This window comes from Cydia amplana, chromosome 25 (genome assembly GCF_948474715.1).
Source record: "Cydia amplana chromosome 25, ilCydAmpl1.1, whole genome shotgun sequence".
In the NCBI taxonomy this organism is placed as follows: Eukaryota; Metazoa; Arthropoda; class Insecta; order Lepidoptera; family Tortricidae; genus Cydia; species Cydia amplana.
Genome location: NC_086093.1, coordinates 6,959,314 through 6,974,050, shown reverse-complemented (window position 1 = coordinate 6,974,050; position 14,737 = coordinate 6,959,314). Strand labels below are relative to the sequence as shown.

The following is a 14,737-nucleotide window of genomic DNA, read 5'->3' as shown; positions in this document are numbered from 1 at the left end:
ATCCACGATTTTATTTACAAGCTCAGGCGCGTGTAAATATTGTTCTTGACGCAACGATCGAATGGTGGCGACGGCGTTCGCGATATGCGCGGCAAATGAGGCGATATTCGCATTGTCTTCGGACAAACGCGGCATGCGTTTGATGTTATGTATTTCCGTAAGAACAATTTCCTCAGGGTCGCCGAACTGCCGTTCTAGCGCTTCCATTATTTCGTACGGATCCTGAACCGTATACATGATTGATTTTACGGCGGTCCGAGCTTCGCCCTTAAGTGCGCGCCTAATCCGACTCACGTTATTGACGGCACTAAACATGGGCGACGTATCCTCGAACTCTGCCCTAAATGATATCCACTCGGTGATATCTCCGCCGAATGCGGGTAATTCTGGCGGTTTATGGTACATTGGCGCGTAGGTACCGTGCGGTACCTCTAAAAAGCGCGGTTGAGGTCTGCTAGCCCGATCGGCGGCTGCACGCGGCGCGGTCTCTTTCGGCGGCGGGATTTTAACGTTTTCACTCGCGATCTCGCGCTGTAACCTAGCTTGTCGTTCTACCCAACTTCTAGTCCGTTCTTCGACGGTCGCGTCACTGCTGCCGACAGACTGCGCCTTCAGTTGCGCAACCTGCAGCCTTAACTTTGCAGTGTCGGACTCTGCCTTAGCAACGGTTAGAGTGGCTTTATGAACCTCGAGCTCGGCCATTAGCACGGCTAATTTCTTATCGCGTTCCCTATTTACCGATTCGCGATTTCTTTTTGACGATTCGCGATCAGACGGCGCCCGCGGCGGCGGCGCGACATCGGTGTCTTTATGCACTAGCGTATTTGACCTACTGCGAACTAATACCGTATTGTCGAACGCTTCCGAGTGTACCGACTCGTTCTCACCGGTAGTGTTCCGGTTGCCACTGGTGCCCTTACTCCACGTATTGGTCTCGCCGGACGTAGTCTTTCCGGCCGAGGGGGTAGGGGTGTCCATGTTCGGTGCGGGGGCAGGCTGGCCCTTGGTGCGCGAGCGAAGGCTTCGTGCTTCCTTTTCGGACATCTTCTTCTTGGAACCACTTCACTTTACACTTTACACACGCGGGGGGTCCCTAACTATATACCTGCCTACGCCTATGATCTGACGTTACAGAGCGCAACGTCGATGCCCTAAGCGTGGATCCCTCGTGGCACTGAGTCTCCCGCAATGGCAAAGTGCAATGCCTAGAGCGTTTGAAAGCAGTGTGTTGGTATCAACCATGTGACACATGCAACGAAAGTTGCCAGGACACGTGAGTGGAGGTAAACCTACAACACTGCACGGTCCGTCCGGCAAGCCGGTAATTGGGGTATGGAAAGGTTATTGGGGTAGGGTCTGAACCGAAGCGAACTTCTAGGCTCAGCGCGTACTTTATTCTTTCTTGCTGTCTGAGTTAAGCAATAGTTCGCTTGAAACTCAGCGCGTACGTGTTTCTTTCTTCATTCGGCAGCGAAGGACCAAACTGTCGAGCGTAGACTGTAGCTTTTTTCTTTATATTTGTTCTCCGAAGTGAAGAAACGCAAGTCAGGAACGCGCCGGCCGCTATGTTGCCCAGAAGTCCGCTTTACCTCCAATTTACCACCAATTACCGGGATGTGTTTATGTGGAATAAAAACACATATTTAACTTTAATAATACTGGAGAGTGTTCAAGCAAAGTGCTTGGGTGGGTGAGTAAAACTCTCTGAATAAGCAACCAAGATCGGGGTTTATATAGGCAGAATATCCCGTCGTAGGTACTTTTCCAGCAACTAGGGAGTGTTACATGGAGAGTCAGTTTTATTTATTTCGACCAATCACCTTAATCTAATACATTTTATTAAATACAGTGATACAAGACTTAAAACTAGGCACATAACATTCCACACAATACATTAACATGATATAAACGGTAAAAAACACATAAAAGTAAAATTACACGAAATTACACGTAAAATCAAGATTAAACTAAAACATGCATGATTAAGAGCTATTCACGACAAGGGGGATAGAGACATGTAGAGCAAGCGGAGTGTCACTAGTGTCAGACAAGGACAGTTGCATGAAGAGTGCTGTCAGGAGGGGGATGAGGACCGCGTCAAGAGGGAGAAGGAGCTACTGGAGAAAATCGCGGGTAAGAGGGGGACAGAGACATGTAGGGCAAGGGGAGTGTCAGACAAGGAGAGCTGCATGAAGAGTGCCGTCAGGAGGGTGAGGAGGATCGCGTCAAGAGGGAGAAGGAGCTACTGGAGGAAATCGCGGGTAAGAGGGGGACAGAGACATGTAGAGTAAGCGGAGCAGTGTCAGACAAGGAGAGCTGCATGAAGAGTGCCGTCAGGAGGGGGAGGAGGACCGCGTCAAGAGGGAGAAGGAGCTACTGGAGGAAATCGGGGGTAAGAGGGGGACAGAGAGATGTAGTTGACAACTTTTGCACAGAGGACCCACTGAAATAGTGCAAAGTGCATTAATATTATTAGCATTACGTCCACTATTACCTGTCTCTTAGTTTATGTAACAATAGTAAAATATTTTTGAACTGTCTTCTACTTTTGGCTAAGACGCAATCTTTTTTTAGAATTGAAATCTCAAATTCAATCGAAAAATGTGGATTTCGACACTCTGACGGACAAGGCTGCGCAGTGCGGGCGCACTCTCGAAGTCACTGAGCAAGAACTCAGGTATGTCTTTTCCGATAACCTTATATGCTATACAAGGTAAAATTTTAATCACCAGCCGTAGCCATTTAGCTCTGCGTAGGTAGATAGCGACTTTATGGCTGGTTTTAGTGTCACGCGGACCGTCCGTGCGGATCGCTCCGCACCGTCAAATTGTATGAGAAAGCTGACCCGTCAGCTTTACTCTAATACGCTCCCTGAACGTACATAATAATGTTCCGGTGCGGAGCGATCCGCACGGACGGTCCGCGTGACACTAAAATCAGCCTATAGGTCATACAGAACCCATAATGTAAAGGGTGTAGCAGGAAGCCTTTGCAAAATTTCCCCCAGAACTTTTGGTTCTAAATTATAATCAAACGATGCATTTTATAGAGGATTTAAACCCTGGGGATCCACAATACCCGATAAACCCCAAAACGATTTAATCTTTTTTTTCCAAATTGACTGACTGACTGACGAATCCCCAATGTTGCTCAAATATTATTGGAACTAAAGGCCATGGCCACCAAAGGTATGGCTGGTTATTTCAATTTCGACCGACGTTAAATGAGGGAACTGTTGACTATGAAGAAAGGTTGATTGCTATTTTAGTGATTGATTGTTAACCAATGGGTACGTAATAGTCTAAATTAATCATTAGTGGCACTCATAGGTAACTTTTCAGAATTCTTGTACTATATACATATAGATATATACGGAACCTTATCTAGCCTAAAATAACGTTTTATATGGATAATAACACTAAAAATATACCTATTTGTAACATTTTATGGATATTACGAAATAGTTTCAGACTAGTATAACAAAAGCAATTAAGTAGCTGTTTTTAAAATGAGTGTAATTTAAATATGTATTTAGATTCTTGGTCGAGCCAATTTCAAAGTCAACCGTTCCAACTTTTGAAGAAAGCATTCAGATGAATCTGTTTCTATTTTCTCATTCATCTGAATGGTTTAGCCCAGAGGGCCTGCCGTGAAAACCGCAATTCGCAAATTGCGGGGATCTTTCTCTTTTACTCCAATGAAGGCGTAATTAGAGTGAAAGAGTAAAATGCCCGCAATTTGCGAACTTCGATTTTCGCGGTTATAGCCCAGATTCCTGGCCTGTTGGGCCAGCATGTATAAATCATTTTATAAATGTGACATTTCCAATCAAAAGGTACCAAATTGTCGGCTCCTTATCGATAAGGTTGATTTCAAATTGAAGCTAATTGGAAATAGCGCCTTATTGACAACCGACATTAAATACCCTTTTGGTTGAGAATGGCACAAATGTATACATATACTTAACGTGAATCGTAACATTCTGTATTGAGACTAACATTTCAGTTTTTCTAATAGTTTTTATTGTTTTCTAATTACTTAATCGTGTTCATTCCGCATACTAAAATTATTTATTCAAATTATATTTAGGTACTATGAAACGATACTTGAACTTGAAAGCTTGAAACATTACTGTTTATTCGGGTAATTCCGGAAATCGGATAATCCCGAAAATCATTGTAAAATCACTCATATTCCGTTGTAGTAAGAGTCAGCTTTCGGAATTATCCGCCACTTTCGTTCATTCGGAAATACCCGAATACACCTTACACCTGATTTAATCTAATATTTGAATACCATAACTTTAGTAATTTATATTAGTATCGTTTTATAGTACCTACCTGAAAATAAATAAATATTTGGTAGCTAAATTTGTGCCCCCGCAAATGTTTGTTAGAACTAATAAAATAAAATATTGTCTTTTGGACAAATTCGGCTACCAATGCATGCTTCCATTATTGACTAATTTCCTTATCATGCATACCTACATAATACACACAACATCGTTGCTTTCAAGCAAAAGTTATCACTTGGTTCAAATTCGTATATTGGGGCCGATTTTTTAATATGAAGACCACCATTGACCGGTCTGGCCTAGTGGGTAGTGACCCTGCCTGTGAAGCCGCGGTCCTGGGTTCGAATTCCAGTAAGGGCATTTATTTGTGTGATTTTTTTTTTTTTTTTGTGTGATGTGCACAGATATTTGTTCCTGAGTCCTGAGTCATGGTTGTATAAGTATTTGTATATTATATATATCGTTGTCTGAGTAGGTACCCACAACACAAGCTTTCTTGAGCTTACCGGGGCTTAGTCAATTTGTGTAATAATGTCCTATAATATTATTTATTTATTTATTTATGTTATTTATTTATTTATGAAGCCATTTTCGAGCGCTCGATTTCGTCCCTCAAAAACCTGTGGAAAAAGGCGAAATGCTATTTTTGAAATACGAGCGATAGAAATTGGGAGTAAATGAGTAGATAGTATTAAAGGGAGAACACTAATCGAGCGATTGATATTCAAAAATCGGCTCCCAGGTCAATAAATTGCTTCTGGTTTAGAAAGCAAAATTATTAAAAACCTACCATGTGGTACCTCTCTTGGAAACGTCACATTAACTCATACAATCTATAGTTTCTCATTTCAATAAACTCTTGCACTCTTAAAATACTTAAATATCATTTTATCATTTATCATCCTCGCTTTATAAATATCATTCAATCATTTCCTTTCGAAATCAGTCCAAAAGGCAGTATTTTAGTGAACGAAATAATGCGTGACACCGCTGAACTAGCACCATTCTTAATGCCCGTAAGGTCTTTCGATATATGTCAATGTTCATAACGAATAGCGTGGAAATGGAAAGCTGCAGCGCGCAGCCAGGCGTGGCTCACTCCGCGATTTTGTCGCGTCGCTACAAGTACATGCGGCCCACACCAATTGTAGTGTCTAGCCATAGTAGTTGCCGCGCACCGCTGTAGAAAGGACGCCTGCTCGCCTAGCGCCACCTAGCGGTCATATCTGTCGTAATAGACGCGTTTTGTTAGAGAGTGAATCTTCTGTACTATTATTTATTCTGTGGCGGCTGTGGCGCAGCGCAGTCTGCGTCGATCCTCCGCCGCATGCTCCCGTTGAAGCTTCTCGTTTTGGAGCGAAATCTGTCGGGCAATCTTCTACTTAATATATTTAACCCATTTAATATGTATAGTTAGTCAAACCAATTTGTCAGTAAATAGGAACAAAAAAAACTATACTCATCCTTTTCTTTTGGGTGCTAGTTCTAGTGTAAGATAAAGATAGTATGATTCTCTCTGTCTATGTTTGAAATGAGACAGTCCTTTGACAAACTATAATTGGCAAATGGGAAACAGTTGCAGTGCGCTGGGCGCCGCGCTCGCCGGGTGCGGCGTCTGCGCAGTTACCGGCTCGCTCCGTCTCGCTCTCTCCGCGTTCCTCCTCTCGCTCGCACTCGTCTTCTACTTACACATACATAGGGAGAAAAAGGCTTGAATGCTTTGGAATACTTGGCACACGCGACGCAATTATTTAGTACACTTGTAAAAATATTTTGTAATAAAACATTAAAACTAATATTTCACATGCACCAAGACCAAGCATATTTCAAAGTTAATTTTCATTTGAATAAATGACATTTGTCGTACGGACGATGACATAGAGAAAAAAATACATAGATTGCTCACTCCATTACATCAGTTTTGGTACCAAAAAGACTATTATTTTCGTAGTCTACATCTAGCATCGAGTAGCGGAACTATCAGTACTGCTACTTGACAATAGATGTAGCACCGACCGGAAAGTCTTATGTTGTTGAGCATAAGACTTTTCGGTCGGTGCTATGTTGTTGCGCATTAGACTTTCCGGTCGGTGCTACATCTATTGTCAAGTAGCAGTACTGATAGTTCCGCTACTCGATGCTAGATGTAGACTACGAAAATAAATAGTCTTTTTGGTACCAAAACTCATGTATGGAGTGAGCACTCTTGTCTTACTAGATTTCTCTATGACGATGATGTCAAAAATTGGAACACATATCCGACATTGGAAGTCTTGATTTAAATCTACGTATAAGTATAATATTTTATAATTAAACAATATAAATTAAAAGCCATATTATGTTTTACTATTGCCTGGATAATATTCGGCAAACTACCAGTCTAATAAGAGTGTCTTAGAATAATTTAATGTTATAAAAACTGCCAAACTGGACTGAATTTTTAAAATTGTGATATTTTCATTATAGTCGCATTTTATGTACTCATTTATGTATACTTATATACATTTATATGTCTATTACATTGCATTATATCGTAAACATCTCTGTCATCTTTTTTTTTTTTCATTATATCGCTTCATTCAACTTCTATATTTTCTGTTCTGTATTCTGCATTTTTTTATATTTTTACGACATTAGAACGGGATTAAATTCAGGTTTTACGTAGTAGAACGAAAAATGAAAAAAACGTTCTAATGCCGTGTTTTTTCAATTGGCTTTTTTTCTGTGCTAGATTTAACTATAATATTTTTTAATAAATATTGTGTGTTTTTCAATTTTATACTCATTTTGAAAAATAAATGATTGAAAAATATTTTCATGTTTTTATGTGCTTTTAACTATGTTCAATAGACGTGCTCTGAGACCGCCAAGATCAAAACTACGCCCCTGGACCAATTGGAGTCTATATTCATTTTATAGATAATTCCTTATCAAAGCCATTTCTCACAATTCGGTACATGTCATTGCCATTTAGGGGAAACTGGGGAGGGTTGATCACCCCTTTTGTTTTTAGCATACATTTTCTTAACTATTTGTAGTATTGAAAAACTTTATAGACCATACGATTCAGAATTTATCTCTTCATTAATAGTTTGAATTAGAACAGATTTGTGCAATAAATTAGACCATTATTTAATGAAAACCCATACTGTTGACTTTTACCATGTGTCCCCTATGTAAGGGAGACTTGTTTACCCCTGGTCGGGAGCCTTGATCCTAGGGGGATCAAGTGACCCTGGTTCTTGGGATACATGGTAAACAGATTTTTACCATGTCTCCCCATACCAGATTCTCATTGATTATATAACTCGGATCGCTATTAGCAATGCATCTATAATTTGTAAAATACACAGCAAACATATATATATTGCATTTTCCATGCTTTGAAGTTGTATTTCCGGTAATCAGATGTCTAAGCCGAAGGGATCAAGTCTTCCAGATTTGGGGACACTTGGTAAAAAGATTTTAAGCGGCAATGTCATATTTCGAGGGTAGTATCTACATTAATTTATTCACTTTATCTACAGAAAATTAATACATGAAGATATTAAACACATATTAATCCATAATCTTATACTTTTAAAAAACAATGTAATCGTATTATCCATAAAACAACATAAAATAGGGAATCAATTTTTGAACCAAATCTAAGTTATTAACATAAAATTTCTTGTAACAAGCTAAATTTTTTAAAGTTATTATGAAGGTATTTTTAGCGTCAGATACCTACAGCAATTTTAATTTTTTTACCCATCTCTGGTCGTTTGTTTACTATAATAAATAAGTTTATAAATTTACTGCTCACGTTTCGAGGACGGTGTTTGAGCTGCATAATCCTAAAATCCTTTCTATGGACCGTGGGTTCTATAGTACATAAGGTCGGAAAGCCATTGAAATAGCATTTCATCCATAAAAACAAATATCGCCGGTTGAAAACCAAATATCGTTATAAGTGTTGTTTGTCGACCGAGTAACATCCCCTGTGTGTAAAACGTTTAACTTGATAAACAAGACCAAGTGCGGGTAGTTCGTAAAATGTTGATGTCAACTTTAGTTAGTCTTTTCAAAGGCCACGGGGATAATTCCGTTTTCGGAGTTCGGAGTCGGTTGTATAATTAAAAACTGAATTATACGCCATTAAATCCCGTTTTAATAAACAATAATGAGTCAAAAACCTTGAAAGTTTAAATCAGTGTTTCTCTGGTCGTACTTTTGCGGCATGATTTACTAAAGAAAAGAAAATATTTATGATAGCTCTATGAATCATTTTGTAAGTAAATTTATTACAATGTATACTTGATCGCTTTGGGGGTGACATGATCCCGGAATCATATCTCCCCTGAAGAAAAAGACAAAGTCTCCCCATACATAGTAAGATTATAAAACGTGCCGTACTCGAAAGGTGTGTTCGCGTATATCAATGTAATCCAAGTTAATCATCACTTCAATAAACAACAAATTATATAAGCACACTCACTAACATCATTTCCATCTCATATTATAAAATAAATCCAGTTAAAACTTACCGAAAATTCAATATAGTACGCAGAAAATCTTTCACTGTCCGCCATTTTTGAACCACTGACTTTTCCGATACAGTGCCATGACAGAACGTGAAGTTAGGAACGAATGAATGAGTGTTACCAGTGCAAAAAAATGTATCTCGTTTGGTTTGATTAAAAATGAAGTTTACCAAGTGTCCCCTAGGGATCGACCCTCCCCACCCTCACCTACATAAAAAAAACTTAGAACAAAACATTCGTCATTTTTAGTTAATAAAAAACCAGAATTACTGGCAATGCATTTCAAATAAAAATAAGCGTAGTCAAGCACGACGGCATTTGTTTCGAAACAAAAACGTACTCGGTAGTGCAGATCGTCAAGTTTTTTCAATTCTCAACACTCACGCTCGATATTTAAAATACTCATTGACATACACGTGAACACATTCCTAACCGTTTTTCCCTGGAACCCACTAACGTAGAGAGGCACTGTCGAGAGAGAGGGGCCTGCGGGAGAAGAGGGGGGAGGATGCGACGAAGATGAAGCAACTGGAACGCGCGTCGAAGGACCAGGTTGAACATCTGCAGAGGAAATGCGCTTGCTTGAGGAAACTGTGAGTAGTTTTGTGGAAAACCCTCCTTTTTTATATTTTACCGTTAACCATCTAGACCATAACCGTTAATTTTGGAAACAAATGTACCTATTTCAAAATTATAATCTAGGGTAAAGTTAGACCAGGATGTCAAGACTGTGCCATCAAAATCGCTGAAGGGGTAACCTTGGTCGAACTCTATGCGTTTTTGTCTGCCTATTGTTTGGTCCCTAGAATTAACATGAATAAAAAATATAATTATAATACAATATTACAAGTAATAGGTGCCTTTGCATCTTTGTAAAAAGAAACATTTATCAGATCTCATCAAAAGATGTAGGGTAAATCGTCAATAACTGGCCACTGGCCACCCTAAACTAAAAATGAATTCCATTCACCTATAAAGAGAATTCATTTTAGTATAAGGTTTCAATTACTGGCCGCCCTTCAAGCCTCCATACTAAAATGAGTTTTGTTTATAGGTCAATAGAATTCATTTTTAGTTTAGCGTGGCCAGTTACTAAACAGTGGCCAGTAATTAACGAATTAGATCTTTTCCGTTAGGAAACTAACCTAAGTATGGGGCATATTTTCAGTTTCGACGACATACGCACGCGACTGTCGGCGAAGGAGCGCGTGGCTGAACAGGAGGCCAAGGCTAAGGAGAAGGAGCTGCACCAGCTCAGGGCCGAAGTGGCCCGGCTCACCAAGATACTGGTTGAAGAGAGGTAATACGAGTACTTATCTTTTTAATTTAAGATTAGTAGTTTGTAAAAATGCATGCTTTTTTATGAAATAAACATTAAATTATAATAATATTATTAATATTTTTATACGAATACGTTTCAGGGCACGGCAGTGTTCTCGCCAAGTTGTACAAAAAAAACATTGAACAGATATTTGGTCAAGATGTTCTAGTCAGATTTTTAGGGTTTCCAGTTGCGTGTTTAGTACCCAGAGGGTAAAAATGGGATCCTATTACTAAAGACCCCACTGTCCGTCCGTCTGTCACCAGGCTGTATCTCACGAACCGTGATAGCTAGACAGTTGAAATTTTCACAGATGATGTATTTCTGTTGCCGCTATAACGACAAACACTAAAAACAGAATAAAATAAATATTTTAGTCAACAAACGTGTTTTTTTTTTTGCCGTTTTTGCTCGATATTACGGAATGGTACGGAACCCTACGTGCGCGAGTTCAACTCGCAATTGGCCAGTTTTTTTCGATGATGTTTGACTCACAAATAAAATCTGTCTGATCTTATATGATTATTTTATTTCGTCGCAGCTCGCCAAAGCTCGAAGCACGCACCAGGGCGGATGGCTGCGAGACGGAACCCAGCAACGAGTCTTTTTTAGCCGCTGCCGCGCCTCGAGCATGTGAGACGCAACCGAACGCACCTCGGCGAAAGGGTAAGCTTTTCATAAAAAGAAGATGAAAATCGATTGCTTCATGCCTGATATTTTAGTACAGCGGTCGGCAACCTACGGCCCGCGGGTCGTTAACTATTATGTGGGCCTTGGCTGCTAAAAGGTTGCCGCTGTTTTAGCCTATGAGCCTCACTTTTTTGACACATCAGAAATACTCAATTTCGTACAATTACGTTAAGAAATTTCTAAACAAATCTCTTATCTCTAAGCACTGCCTCGCAATAAATGTGTTCTTCTATCAAAAAGTACCTACGTATACAGATAGAGATCTTGCGTGTTCTACCTCTACCCTTGACCAGGCCATTAGAGCCTAGCTTCCATCCATAAAAACGCTTAGGCCCACATGCACCATTCACTAACCCGGGGTTAACCGGTTAAGCCTGGAGTTACCATGGTTACCAGTACAATTTGACACTGGGTTAACGGTTTAACTGCTTAACCTTAGTGGAATGGTGCAAGTGGCACTTAAAGCTTATACCTAGGTATTGTTAATCTAACCATTACATTATAGGAGGAACCCTCCGCACCCCAGAGTTCCCCCGCAAGCGCCTGCCGCTGCCCGAGCTGGCGCCGCTGCCGCCCGAGGCGCGCCGCTCCGCCGTCGAGATCCAAAATGGCCGCCGGCGCGCGCGCAGCGTCGACCTGCCCGCCGTCCAGGTGCCCGTGCGCATCAAGCAGCTCGAGGAGAAGAATAGGGATTAACCTTATAACAGGATTAAATGAAATAGGCTAGTTTTCTACTAATGCTCTAAAAGGGTATAATTATTTAAAAAAAAACATCGCTATGGATGATGATAAAATAGGTACTTAACTCGGGCGCAGGGTAGTTAGATTGTTTTAGTCGTCTTATAACTAAAAAGACATATTAATCAGTTTAACTAGTGCCAATTAGACAATCTTGAAAACAACAAAAATGAAATAAAAGTACATAATTGTTTATTGACATAAATAACACATAAGACCTGTTGTACAGACACTAATCAAGGAATACATGAAATGAAACTAGCCTATTTCTCATAATGCAAGAGTACTGCCAATGAGACTATACATTATGTCTTTAAAAACTTATGACCTACCAGGCTACCAGGCCCCGTAGCCAACATGTAGTAACCGTAGCGAACGAAACGCAACTGTCACTGTCAAATCTGTCGAAACTGTCTGTCGATGGCGAAGCGCAAGCGATCGTCACCTTGGCTAGGCCGCCGGGTCAGCTTCAGTTTACACTTTACAGCTCTAGCAATCGTTTAATTAATGCAAGGGCGAGGTAGATTTATTGTGACAGTTATATTTGAAGTCCTTGATTGTGCTTAGCCTTTTATTTCGGTACCGTCATGTAACTCATGAATGTAGTGAACAAGCTCTGTCTGAAATATCTTTAACACTTTGAAAGCCACGCATATCTGCGGCGCTTCATGGTGAACCTTGTCGGAATGCAAGAAGGTTGATATTCGGTCGTAGGGTTAACAACTCATCAGTTATCTCTATTCGTCTCGGTTTGGTATTCTCTAATTTTGACTAGGTGGATGTTGATACAGGGAACGGGTAAAGTGAAAGTAAAAGGTAAAGTACAATATATTACGCTAGTGCGTTCTCTTCTACAGCACTACAGCCCTGCTCGCCTTGGTTTTGTATTTATTCTCTAAACATCATTGACTAGGCTAATGGGGGTTCTTCGATAAAAAAAAAGATAAAAGGAATGGCCAAATCCATTTTGCTTTGTACCTTAATAAAGTAAGATGTTACTCTTAAAGGTGGTAGAGGAATAAGGGTGGGGTAAAAGTAGTTTGTAGGATATGGATTGTGCAATATTAAATGCTCGTGCGTTCCCTTCTTTAAATCTTGGCTGGCACACTACCGTGCGCCGTTATTAGCACAAAATTATGTTACAAAGATTACTATGTAACGCAAAATGTTTCATGTCTTAATACAAAATATGGCTTAAATCAAAATAACGATCTCCAGTATATTCATTTGATGTTCTTTGATTTCAGCTTACCGTTGTGCTCATTTATATTTTTTCCTCAAATAGGTACCTAGTATCTAGTATCTTATATTATATGCCTTCTCTTCTCAATACATATAATAATAGTTATATTATTTAAATGTTCTTAACGAAAATTATCGACTGAAACCTATGCATTGGTGTGAAATATTTAAAATATAATTAAGTACTTAATACTCTTTACTGATTATTCAATAGTGGTAACATCGAAGAGAAAAGGGTAGCTCAAGTACATCACCTTTAGAAATAAGTTACTTAAGTTAAATATTTAAGTGTGTGGAAATCAACTTTTTGGTGTACAGTCAGTAGCAGATGGTCCGGACGGGGTGTTAAAAATTACCTTGACGCGCTCTTAATAAAATCGCGTCAAGATCATTTAGAAGTTCAAGTTTTTGAACACCTCGCCCGCTTAGCAACTATTGCTGCTGACTGTACGTGCGTATATTACTCGTCTTGGCGTTGACACTACAGTACCCCTTCGGTATTTACAAATACAAAATAGGTTCATTTTTATTTTAGTGTTCTCTGTTACTCTTCGATCAACACGGGCTTCCGACACGTCGGAAGGGATAGGCCCAAGCGATATTTTAACATTCAAATCATTCTGCCATTTTTCGCGGGGGGGAACGTGCACACAGTTACGTTCTCACACACTTACGTACAAAATCCAATCTGTAATATAATCTGACACAAATATATAGAAAATGACACCCTACTACACAGACAAATCTTGCACACCTCGATCTGTTTTTGTGTACGGACGAGTCACAAGTGTCACAACACGCACACTAACACATTTTCGTCAAGAGATGAGAAGTCGAATTTGTCGCTCGACCGATCCGCAATTTGTACTGGGCGAGAAAAATCGATAAATCCAACAATTACATGAAACTAAAATATAATAATTGTGTTTAAATGTAATTAAACGTATGATATGTAAAAATATTATTACATGTGAAATGTAACACCATCTTTTTGTAAATTTGATGTATTCGACCTGTTTTTACAACAAAAAACCGAGCAAATAGGCATTTTTGTGTAGCAGTGTTCACTCGCGCGACTGGATTCGGTCTAGTTTAAAATCCAAGTGCAACTAGTTTTATTACCCGCGCTAGATCAGTTGATCTTGTACCTCGGCAGAGGGGAAATAGTGCGAATACCGCCTCCCTTCCGTGTTGCTTTAAGCTGTTACTTGTCTATCTAGCCTAAAAATTTTAGACATGTCAGGGGGATGGTACGGAGGGTTCTCGGGGGTGTAAAGCAGAAGACCGTGCATTCAGTACATAGGTTTATTACCGGACCATAGAGAAATAAGTAAGACAAGAGTGCTCACTCCATACATCAGTTCAGACTATTAATTTCAGTGTCTACATCTAGCATCGAGTAGCGGAACTATCAGTACTGCTACTTGACAATAGATGTAGCACTACCGACCGGAAAGTCTTAGCTCAACAGCATAAGACTTTCCGGTCGGTGCTACATCTACTGTCAAGTAGCAGTACTGATAGTTCCGCTACTCGATGCTAGATGCTAATAGTCTTTTTGGTAATAAAACTGATGTATGGAGTGAGCACTCTATGTATTTTTTTCTTTATGACCGGACTTACAAGTCTTACAAAATAGCCGGCGCCAGAGGGCGCGCGGGGAGACTTAACCCTACCCTCCACCAATATACATACATAACATGAGCCAAGTAAATATTTCTCTTTAAAATATTTATCCATATTATCTTTTGTGTAGGTATCGTAAGTTTCGTTTAATGTATGACTCGAATATACCAACCAATACTCGTAAAGTTGTATTTACTTGTTCGTTTTGTAAATATATTTTTTATAAATAAATATACTTAAAACATAACCGTGCCTTGTTATTTAATAACACTGTTTAAGCTCAGCCCTTTTTTTACCGGCCCA

General features: G+C 39.7%; 2 protein-coding genes across 3 annotated transcripts in view; both read left to right on the top strand.

The window, feature by feature from the left end:
- Positions 1-11,586, top strand: part of LOC134659621 (myosin-7B) — a 55,273-nt gene extending 43,687 nt beyond the window's left edge. The window contains exons 11-15 of the mRNA XM_063515303.1: positions 2,575-2,677; positions 9,279-9,410; positions 9,986-10,117; positions 10,680-10,804; positions 11,334-11,586. Of these exons, the coding sequence (XP_063371373.1) occupies positions 2,575-2,677; positions 9,279-9,410; positions 9,986-10,117; positions 10,680-10,804; positions 11,334-11,524 (683 nt within the window). The 3' untranslated portion in view covers positions 11,525-11,586. The remainder of the gene's footprint in view (positions 1-2,574; positions 2,678-9,278; positions 9,411-9,985; positions 10,118-10,679; positions 10,805-11,333) is intronic.
- Positions 1-14,737, top strand: part of LOC134659619 (heterogeneous nuclear ribonucleoprotein A3-like) — a 124,537-nt gene that overhangs the window by 78,357 nt on the left and 31,443 nt on the right. The window lies entirely within an intron of this gene.